This window comes from Myiozetetes cayanensis, unplaced genomic scaffold (assembly GCF_022539395.1).
Source record: "Myiozetetes cayanensis isolate MyiCay16 unplaced genomic scaffold, myiCay2020 scf2-11, whole genome shotgun sequence".
In the NCBI taxonomy this organism is placed as follows: Eukaryota; Metazoa; Chordata; class Aves; order Passeriformes; family Tyrannidae; genus Myiozetetes; species Myiozetetes cayanensis.
The window spans coordinates 108,011,405-108,023,076 of record NW_026087411.1 but is presented as its reverse complement, the minus strand read 5'-3'; the positions used below and the strand labels follow the sequence as shown (position 1 = coordinate 108,023,076).

The window sequence follows — 11,672 nt, the reverse complement described above, 5'->3', positions numbered from 1 at the left end:
CCTTTGGAGAGCGGGAATGTCCCGGTGTGCGGCGGGCGCTAATTAAGGGCGAGTGTTGACACATGTGAAAAAGCAGCTCAGCCGAGGCCTCGCACCGAGGACAAAAGAGCGGCGCGGTGGCTGGGAAGCAGAGCCCCTCCAGAGTGAATTAAACACGGGAAATGGGATGGGATCCTTAGGGAGGCAGGAATGGTTTAGCGGAGTTCGCTGCGCTGTGCTGGGCCTTGGAGAAGCCGCTCTCTGCGGGACGGTGGTGCCAGGGGCTATCCAAGGGCAGCCAGCGGCCAACACCTGGAAAAACACGGAGCAGAGTAAATGCATCGCCTGCACCTGCGTGCTGTTTAAGGGTTGGGTTCCCCTCCCCCCCCCCCATAATTAGCGATGCACTATAAAACATTTAAAATTAACCTAAATTGAACAGCCACAACTAGCTAATTCATATTAATTAATGGGAAATCCACTGCGAATTTGCAAGTGCGATCAACGGTAATTCTAAAAGCGGGGGTAATACTTCACTGAGTGTCATTCTCAGGTGGGACACGTTTCTGCAACTCCTTAATCACAACAATTAAAATGACATTGTTCAGAAATGTTAAAATAAGATCCTTAGTCTCAAAGTTCAGTGATGGTGAGTAACAGAAGTAAAATCTGACACTTGACAGTTATAATTTCTTCATCTTTGTAATGTACGTCACAATGCACTAAACCTTTTGAAGGCAGTTTGAATTAATTGTTAAGTTTTAGCTGGATGAGTTATAATTACAGCTCCTACCTCTGAATCTTCAGGGAAAATAGTAAGAAATTTGGCTTTTGTTTTGGTGTAAAATATGTGGAGTCTTATATTTCAAAATACGGATTGCTGAGATTCTGTTCTCCATGGTTTTGTTTAATGCTTAAAATACTTTGACATTTTTAAATAGAAGGTACTTCTTTGTTACAAGGGTTACTGATTCCATTAAATGAGATTTTATATATTTAGAACTTAAGCCATGAATATTGTAGCGCTGCTGAAAAGTTCAAGGAATTAACAAAACCCTAGCTAAACCATCAGAGGGTTGTTTTACAATACTGGACTGTTTTACATTTTCTTTCAATATTTCAAGTACACTGACTCCACTGCATTAAACACGTAAGTTCAGTAATGTGCTTAACCCTTCCCTGAGGGCCATTTCTGCAACAATTTTACAAACCCAAAGGTAAGAGTAGAAGGAGGCAAGATTGGACTTACCTGGTGTAATGGTGGAGGCGTCCTAGCTGCTATCATGTATTCATTTAGAAGATTAGGTCTATTACGTGAAATCAGGGTACAGCTGGAGACGTGCTGACCCACTACAATAGTAATTGGTGTCCTAGTGAATTCAGTGGTTTCTTAAAAGCTCTTATAAGTACAGCTGTTCTCCCTCATTACTGAAACTATTGAGACAGAAAAATCTTAAGGAGTAAGAAAAATCTTAAGTAAGATCTTCCACTCTCATATAACGTAAAAAATATTTTTTTTCTTAAAAGCTGGAAATTTTCAAGAATGTTGTTATAATCAAGACATCACTGAAATGCTTTTAGGCTCTGTGTGTTTCATAGAGCTTATTCTCTGGCAGTACACGAGATGAACAGAAGCAAATGGTCCTTTTCTTGCCGTGTGGTGAATAGAAGCAAACAGCCCAGACTGTGTCTGCTGAAAAACCTCTAACAGGGTATTCATGAGATGAATACAACCATCTCATGCCCCTTTGTCAGGAGAGATCAGATGCACTGGCGTGGAAGACAGTGACAGCTCCTGAACTTGTTTTATAACGTAGGAGTGAATCTCAGTGTTGACAAAGTAAAGCAGGGTTTTAGCTGTCACTGCCTGTCCCATCAAGGTCGTGGAAGAACCAGCACACACAGGGTGCCTAAAAACGAGCAGAAAATTAATTTTCAAGGGATATTTTTAAACCATATATTTAACAAGGTTAACCCGTGCCAGAGGACACCGTCAGCTACCTATAATTAAACATCAGCACATCAGCTGTATTGATTGACCTTAACTTGAGATAGCAGTTGTTGCCTGAAGCCTTTTGTAAGTGTGTGAACACAGAGCTGGAACAGACTGGGAGGGAACTGGGACTGCAAAATAAATGGGAGAACAGGATGTGGTTATTCTGTACTTGGCTATTCCACTGACAAAGGCAGCACATTCCTCTGCACCGTGTTTTTTTCCTACATGTTCCTTGAAGGAATGTTAAACCCTCCATGCTACCACACAGGGAGAAGGAACTGATGTTTATGGGAAGTCAGCTGTGCAGTGGAAAAGCAAGTCACTGGAAACGTTGGGTGAATCAGCAATCATGATGAGGGTGTTACCCTCATGCATTGGAAGAAGTATCCACACATATTGCTGGACTCTTGTACTGTAAATCCACAAGAAAAGTGAATATAGCTTCAATTTTAAAAGTAGTGTAGAACACATAAAACCATGAAAAATTCAAGGCAGCCTGAGCAAGTGTTTGTACCAGATAACACACAATTGGAAATAACATATCACGTGAATTCTCAAAGACACTCTTAAGTGAAACTACAATGATGATATGGTAGTGTAGTTTATGAGCTCGTTCTTGGATCTGTAACAAGGAAACATACTTTGAAAGCTAAGATTGTGTGTGAGGACTAGGGAGATTTATGAGCCAATAATGTTTCTGATGGACTTGCCATGTGATCCTAATCAAGCCATTCTGCATTCTTATGGTACTAAAGCTTATCTACACATGTGTTCATAAATGCCTATTTTTATTGTAAGCATTTTAGGACAGAGTCTGGTTTTTACTACAAAGCTATACATCACCCAGCATAGTAACAGGCTGGCGGTGCTACTTTCATATGATTAATGATTATAAGCACCAAAGTGAGATGATTTTGCCATTTTTGTCCAAGATGGAAGTAATTTACAGCCTGGATGATAGTGAAAAACAGACCCTGCAGATGCCTGGCTGCAATATCATCAGCCTGTGAGTTTCACACAATTATTATTATCAGGAAAACTATCCGTTGTAATCGTAGCTCATTGGGAAATATGTTAGGAAGGCTAATGGCCAGATGTGATGGGAAGATAATTTTGAAATATTAGGAAGTAAGTTTTACCACTCCTATTTAATGTTATCTAAGAAACCTACTCTCTGATCTCTCTTCAAGTTACACTGATGTTATCTAGTGTGGAAAACAATCTCCAGATAGCTGTGCTGATAATGGGGCTGAACATTATTTAATTTTAAACATAACTCTTATCCATTTTTAAATTATAGTGGTAGTCTCTTCAAATAATGAGACATCTTTAATAACAGCAAAATGCTTGCAATGTGCAGTGAGTGTAGCACCTTCTGTGTTGAAGTTCAAGGTAGTACCAATCCTGATGACTGGACACTGCTTGTTTGATGTTTCCAAACTTACATCCCATAGGCATATGTTAATAATAGACAGTTCTCAAAAGAACAAGCACACAATCTTAATTTCCTAACATGTCCCTCAGGGAAAGGCTCAGAGCAGGTTTACAAAAGCAAAATCTCTTGTGAATCTTTTTTTATTTCGAGATTCAACTGAAACCAGGAGGAGCTGACAGCATGATTGAGAGGCACACATATGAGCTTATAAATAGAGGCCTGAAAAGATGATTTGATTTCCATTCTTTGGAATGTTACAGCTATTCAGAGATATTGCAAAGTAATCTCTGGTAAATTGCCAATGATTGAAGTAAATGGTAACTCACTAAATAGAGCCTTCTGGTCCTTACTAGTCTGAAACTCGCTACAAAAATTCTGAATAAGGGATGAAGGACTCTTTCTTTTGTTGTAAGTGATTCCTGATTTTCTTCTAAAGTAGGGACATGTGACAACAAAGTCTTCCATCTCCAAATATTTCTTGTGTCATTACATAACACTCATGGAGCAAACATGGCTTTTCATCCTGAGTAATTTTTTAACCTGTTTTTACTTCACAGTGTCCCAATATGACTTATGCCACAAGTCTTTTTTAATGGCAAGGGACTCTTGCTTAAGCACTTTTTCATATTTTTCCAATTTTCCAGTGGTGTACCTGCCATAGCAGATGTTGTGGCTTCTTCTTAATACATGTTTCAGGTATCTTAATCTCTTTTGTGAACAACTGAATGTTGAACACTGCTGTAAGCTTCAGCATTCATTATAAATTGGTTCCATTTGAAATATGGTCCTGCCCAATGACATTTATTTGCAGAAGGTTTTAGACATCTGTCTGTAAGACTAAACTACAAATCTTGAAATTGAATCTTACTGGGAATGAGCTCTACAAATTTTTTTACATAATACTAGTGGAATATGGCTTCAGTTCTTCTCCCCTTCCTTTTTTCATTGTGATTCACTAGTCAGAGTTCTTACTTTTTTTCCCCCTAAGCTTTTCCTGCATGTAGAGTGCTAAGGGGAGTCTAAATAGGCTTTTAATGCTGTTCTGTCTTCATATGACACTTGAACCAACAACAGAGATAAAAAATGGGAACAAGTAAATTCTTGGATTAGTGAAATTACTCTAAATCCCTTTCTACAGTAATTCATCTTTCATTGTAAAATCACATTTAAATCTCTAAGTATGTGTGATGTATTAATCCTATGTTAACATGTTCTCTGCACTAAAAAAAAAAAATCCAATCAAAGCTACCGAGCAAACCTTGTAACTTATGATTGATTTATTTATATTGTCAGTACTAAAATTGATGATGGGGCTTACATGGGAGCTACAGAGCCGTAAGCTGAGTCGAAATAACCAGCCACACCTTCTGAGAGGAACAAGGCAACTAAGAAACCTGAAAATAAAACCATCTGTGGAAAACAACCCAGGGAGCAAACATCCAAAATGAAGCATGTCTTTCCGTGTTCCCTACCATGCTAACATAATGGGAATGAAGCACTACAAATGTTCAAAGCAGCGAGCAGGGATTTTTAACTACATCAATCCCTCTACAGGAGTAGTCCCTCCAGCATCATAAAGAGGGCTCTCTGGGTATGGCTCACAGGAATGAGATCACAACACTAAAATAAAGAGGAAAAAAAGGACACAGCTGTGGTATAAATATTTAGCAAATGTAAAAAAATAGCTTTTGAATTGAGTACTTTCTGTTGCTTCGAACAGATCTGGGTAAGCACCCAGGAAAATCAATTTGCTCATATAATGACCAAGTTTATTTTACTTTTAAAAAGTCATCAGTGTTCATGAGAGGAGGAGTGCTGGTTTGAATCATGGCATGTTGCAAGCAGATGTTATGCAAGCTTCCTCCAACATCCCTGCCAATGACTGCAATCCTGAGTTATGACATTCACTGTAATTGCTGCAGTCTGGGCCCTTTTTTGGGCCACTCATCTGTTGGTTTTCCCAAACTGGGGATGATATTTTTGTGGTGAATACAAAAACTTGAAGAAGAGCAACATACTTTTTGTTTCCAGACCAAGAGAATTTGAGAACCATGTCTGAGTTTCATGGCCTAGCAGTAATACCGGATAGAAATGGAAAAGTACATTATTCATTATTATATATATGATTGTGATACTCTTATCAAACATATCTTGTGGTTCATTCCTACCCTGTGAACGGTAAGGGACAGTCTCTTGCAGTTCCTTCTGTTCCTTCTTTTGAAGGATGAAAGGAGGTGATTTCCAAACACCATTTTCAAAAACCCTTGTAGGTTTTTAATTATTTTGTCCTTTAGCCCATGAGTGTATGAAATTACTACATCCTTTTATATCCTTTAAACAAATAAATGAAGAAATAAAGGATATGAAACCTACCAAAACCAGTCTCTTGGAGCAGAATTACTTTACTTTTTAAAGATGCTGCAGATTCTGGGACAGGAGATGAAGTACTGTTGCTAATACAGATTAAAAGCTTTTAAATAGAGAATGTCAGATGACAGAAAGACCACAGTTCCTACTCTGAAATGCACTGTATTTTAGAGTATCTCATAAAAATGAAAATTTGTTGCTATTCAAAGTAGGACTCTTTTTTTCTTGGATATTTAAACAGCCAATTTTCTTATTATATGTCCTGATGTCATTGTTGCATATTTTCTATTTTTAAGTACATGCTCTGCCATACTTTTTCAGACTGTAATCTTGGAAAGATGTGGGAGTACGTAGGTAAAGCAGGATAGTAGTTTCTACATTTGTTGTTCTTTACTTAAAACATTACTGCACTTTCCATCTTTAAACAATAAGAACACTTTGATAAAGCTTGCTTGAGCCTAACAGTCGGATCCACGTGACCACTAATTTAATTATACTATTCTTTTTTGTTAAAGAAGCAGGAAGCACTGAAATGACTTGCCCAGCTGTGTCAGACAAGTCAGTGTGAAAATTAAAAGGCTGAGACTTTGTTACCTGCAGCTGTGTGCTTGTATTACTCGGAGAGGTTTCTTTTACAAAGCTCTCGGTTTCGGGGCTAGTGTGTAGGCACAGGGATAAGTTCAATAAAGGGCAACAAGTGGTGAGAGAGGATTCTTGCTGTACATCGTCAAGAAGGGATTGGGTTCGTGAATAGTCAGAAGTGTTTGTGAATAGTCTCAAAAGCATTTAGGCATCCGATGTTCGGTAATACATTGTATTCTTCATCCCTCTGAAATTTGGTTATCGGATCTGTGATAAGGAAGGTGAAAGAAAAATGAGCTTTCCAAGGACCGAGCAACAAACATCAAACGCAGGCTGAGGCAACCGGGCACAACACAGGAGATATCATCGCTGACTGGTGCGGCGGGAGAAGCAAGGGCACAGTCCCGACAGCCTGGCTATCAAGGGGATTCCTTAATAGCGAGGCTCGTCAGGCTGTGATACAGTTTTCCACGGAAAATTACGGAGATCCCATCCTTGGGAGACGTCTGCGCCCAAGCTGTCCTGTCAGCGCCTGGGCAGAGCCTCCCTGGGCGAGCAGAGCCGGCGGCCGAGCACCTTCTGGGCTGCCAGCGCTGCCCTTCACCCCCCGCGACCTCGGGCGGCCGCTCCCCCCCCGCCCTTGAACTCCCCATCCCTCGGCTCAGCCCTCAGGGGGCGGCGGCGGATCCCGGGTCACGCCAGGACAGGCCCGTCCAGCGGCTCGCCGAGCTCCGGGAAGCGCACCCTGGGGCTCTGTGGGCGCTCGGACCCCGTCACAGAGGCAGAGGCAGAACCGGTGCCGGTGCCGGAGCCGCTCCCGCCGGACCCGCGGCCGCCGCCGCCTCCCGGGGCCGGGCCGGGCCCATAGAGCGCGCGGCGCCGGGATAGAACGGCCGCGCCGGGGCCGCAGCGCCCCCCGGCGGCCGCTGGCGGGGGCGGCGCGGAGCGGGCAGAGAAAGGGAGCGGGGACAGTAATGGCGGCCAGTTAGAGCCGGGCTGAGCCCGAGAGGCGGCGGCGACAGCGGCGGGAGGAGCCGGCGCGGCTCCGGCTGCGCCTCTGCCCGGCGGAGCGGCTTCTCCGGAGGGCTTTTCTTCCTTCCTCCCTCCTCCCCTTTCCCCCTCTCCCTCCCTTCCCTCCCTACCCGAGCCCCCGCCTGTCCGCCCTCCCTCCCTCCCTCCTCCCTCCGCGCCGGCGGCGGCGGCGCCCCCCGTGTCCCCCCTCGCCGGGGCCATGGTGAACACCAGGAAGAGCTCCCTGCGCCCCCTGGGCAAAGCGGCGGCCGCGGCGGCCGGGGCCGGCAGCCATTTCATCTCGTCCCGCACCCGCTCTTCCAAGAGGGGCACCAAGGCAGATGCGGCCGGGCTGGAGGAGGCGGCGGCAGCGCGGGTGAGCACCGGGGGGCTCACGGGCAGGGACGGCGGCGGGAGGGCAGCGGCGAGGCCGGGGAGTCGCTGGGGACAGCGCCGCTGGTGCCGGGGGCCGCGGGCAGCAGGGCCGGCGGGGGCGGGTGCCCAGACGGGCTGTCGGGGGACGGCGGGCAGCCCGCCGTAGAAGGCACCGCGGAGCCGGCGGGGACGCGGGGGCGGCTGCGGTGGAGCCGCAGTCCCTGCGGGGTCAGCGGCAGGGCGGCGGGGGCCGCTGACAGGGGCGGGGGGCGGCGGGGACACGGTCGGCGGAGCTGCCGCGGTGCCGGTGCCGGGCCGGTGCCCGGCGGGCGGGGGGTCCGGCGGGGTCCGGCGGCGCGGGGCTCCCCCTGCGGCCGCGCCCGGCGCTGCCGCCGCCAGACAAAAGTTGGGAGCTGCGCCCGCAGCAACTTCGCAATAATCCTCGGCCCGGGTTTGTGTGGTGGTGGTGTTGTGTTCTTTTTTTTTTTTTTTTTTTTTTTTTTCCTTTTCCCTAAATGACCTCGATTCGGCCGGCGGCTGCGCCGGGAGGAAGCCGGTGTTTCGGAAAGCACCCCCTCCACAGCCCCTCACGCCCGCCCCGTTTTTGTGGCACGGAGGGTGCGATTTTGCCGTCAAGTTTAAGTTGAATGCTTTCCCAGCCGAATTTACTGTGGTAGCTTTGGTTGGACGGGCTGAATGGCAAGTGGAATTCCACAGCCCCGATTTGGAGAATTTAACATTTGGTGAATTCTAACTGGAAGAAAGAATTCGGGAGACTCTTCTTCCTTGTCTCTAGACGGCTTTGTTGACAAGAACTGCGGCTGGTTTTTTTTAATTGGCGCGGAATTAATTAGCTTGGAAAAGACCTCTAAGATTATCGACTCCAACCTTTGACCGAACACCACCTTGCCAGCTGGACCATGGCTCTAAATGCCACGTTCAGCCCTTAAACACCTCCAGGACCGTGAGTCCACCACCTCCCCGGGCAGCCTGTTCCAATGTCTAATCACCCTTTCTGGGAAGAAATTCCTCCTGCAGGAGGAATTATAGGCAGGACTTTATCTTTACTTGATGAAACTTTGCGTGTTGCCTTGAAGGTTTACACTAGTAGTTATAGCTGCCTGCTCTGCATGTGTATTAGAAAAACAATGTAAATATGGAAGTGAAAATTGAGGGTCAGAGGGACAGTCCTACATCAACTGGACACATCCCAGCCCTGCTAAAGAGGAAGTTAATCAGACAAGCAGAAAAACAGCAGTAATAGCCAGAGGCAGATCAGAAGGATGACACCTGGAATTCTCACAAAACCTTTTGCTCCATTCTTTTGGTCTTAAAATACTAAAAACACCTCAGATTATTGACTAGATACTCCATACCTTCTGTGCTTCTCTTTCAGTTCTTTCATGCTTCACAGTTCATCCCTTCCCCCATCTTACTTTTCCCTGTTCCCTATTTCTTCCTTGTTTAATTTCAGTAGACTCCTGGGGATGCAGCACCATAGCTGTAAAAAGCTGTTCTGCTTGTTCTAGTGTGCAGTTTCTGTTTATTCATATCGTGGGTCTTGTGGTTTGTGAAGCAAAGTTTGGTGTAACCCTTACTGGCTTACTTTGCAGGGAGCTTGCTGCTGCTAAAAAAAAGTAGTTTGGGCTTCTTTCCAAGTGTTTTTATTCTGTGAATAGTATTTCTACACTATGAATCATTAAAATGTTTAAGTTGTTATTTTCATGGTGTAAGGAAAGGAGATGGTACAAAATAGCACCAAATATTGTAAATACTTTCCAGGATATTGCCCGTGCTTCTAAAAGAGCATTTCTTCTAAAGTTAACTGTAAATTTTGGTGTATGGGAATAGACTTGTTTCACTTTGCAACAAATCTCATGTGTTTGAGGTAGAATTTTTTCTTTTCTTTAAGATGTAATTGCCAAGTATGAGCAGAAGTTATACAAGAAGGGTGTTTTGTAAAATACATATCTCTCACTGTATTTTAAAGTTGTCTTTGTACAACTCTTTTTATTCTTCAGATGGAAGTGCTGTCAGCAATGCAACGTCTTTCTGAGCTTCTGAATCTTCTTGAAGTAGTGCCAGAGAAGGATCTCAGTGATTAGGACATGAATAACTGTAGCAGTAGGGAGACAAAGCCTTTGCTTTTGGAAGCGACTGTCGGCAGGCAGATAGTGAGGCTGTGTTCTGTGCAGAAGGCGTGCTGGGATCGTCTTCATGCAGTTGTATGTTGTTTGTTTTTTTTTTTTGCAGATGACTGGAACAGTGTGCCCATTTTAAATCTTTTGGGTGTCATGTCAGGAGACCCAGCCTTACCACCAGCAGTTAATCGGGTTAACGGGCAGCTCGAGTTTGGAGCTTTGGCAGGGACGGGATGCTTCTTATTTGCACTGCTTGACTTGATTTTCTTCCATGGAGGTTCTGACTTGGACTCCCAGAGAAATGCTCTTCAATGGCAATGGTTCTGGCTCACCATTCAGAATGTATTTTGAAAGATCATCTATCTCTTCCTTATTGGCAAAAAACCCTGAGTTAGTAACCTAGTGGCATCCTGTATGATGCTGAGTAGACCAGACGAGAGGTTCGGTGTTGCCTTCCACCTCTTTTGTATCTATTTTCAATTTCCTTCTCCTTTTTTTCTTCTTGGCTACTTCTGGTATACATAGGATTGTGGCTTTTTGGTTTTTGTTTTTGTTTTTTTCCTTGTACATTTACAAGAATAGGCTTGAATCTTTCCTTTTCCAAGAACTTGAGTTAAGTTTCTAGTCTTCTGCTTCAATATTATGCTGAATTACATATGAGTAGTGTTTTTTTTTTATTTGTTCTGAGTTTGGAAGCAACATACATTCTGTGGAAATGGGCTGTAATAGTCTAAATGCCCTTATCATGTTCAGTGTATTCCCTCTGTAGTACTTGCTCAGCCCAGAGGAAGCGATGACGTCAGGCTTTGAAAAGTAAACTGGTTTGAATTATTGATTGGCGACCACGCAGTCAGCGATGAAGATGAATACATGTGTGTCTGTCTCCTGACCAGAAGCCAGATTAAAATGAACAAAATCCCTCACTAAATGGATCAAGGAGCCAAGAAGTTTATTGTCTGAGATGATGTCATAGCAGAGTGCATAGAGAGGGTACAGAGGGGAAAAACTGGCCTTTGTTTTCTTCCTGCATCTAGGACTGATTTACACACTGTTTAGTAGAAATTGAAGTTATGCTTACATAAATCTATGTTCAATCTTTATACAAATGATATGTATTTTTTTCTTTCTAGCCTTAAAACTTGGAAAGTGTTCTGGCTTTATATTAAAGCATTCTGACAAGAAAAGTGCATCAAAATCTTCTAAAGTTTTCAGAAACAGAATTGTAACACAAGGTTTGTAAATCCAGTGGAATTCATTTACACTGTGAAAAAATTGAGGACACTGTGACCATAAGTGGTTAAATTTGTGATTTATATCTACTAATGTCTGATGTTTTCAGATACTGAGTTGTGATTGCTGGTAACATTTACTTGGCAATTGAAATGATTTTTCTCAGTCATCTCAAAACACAAATCAAAAATGTAGATCAAGAAAACTTACGAATTTATTGTGAAATAAACACTCTTAAATCATGTCAGCGTACTAGTTAGGCATTTTGGAAATGTATACAAGATTAGCTTAATTTAATTAGCCAAGAAAGCATTAGCAGTGCCTTAAGAGCTACTTGAGGGCACGGTGATAATTGTAACACATGATCCTCGCTAAAAGTAGTGCTGCCAACATCGTTCAACTTGCTCAGTGGCAACGTAGAGCTCTCCATTGTGCTTAATTGCTAATGGGAGCAAACAGGGGCTGGAGAATTGACATCGGGTCCTGCAGTGTGGGAAGGTAGAAAGCTAAGCAGTGTGTTTGTGCTCTGTGATGCCAGTACATCTCAGTGTCTCTT

At 43.9% G+C, this 11,672-nt stretch overlaps 1 protein-coding gene across 2 annotated transcripts in view; it reads left to right on the top strand.

Moving 5' to 3' along the window:
* Positions 1-7,534: 7,534 nt before the first annotated feature.
* The window catches only part of ATAD2B (ATPase family AAA domain containing 2B), a 73,920-nt gene continuing 69,782 nt past the window's right edge, over positions 7,535-11,672 (top strand). The window contains exon 1 of one of the 2 annotated variants that reach the window (XM_050316133.1): positions 7,535-7,746. In XM_050316133.1, coding sequence (XP_050172090.1) covers positions 7,591-7,746 — 156 coding nt within the window. In that variant the 5' untranslated portion in view covers positions 7,535-7,590. The remainder of the gene's footprint in view (positions 7,747-11,672) is intronic. The other variant, XM_050316132.1, reaches the window with a different exon arrangement.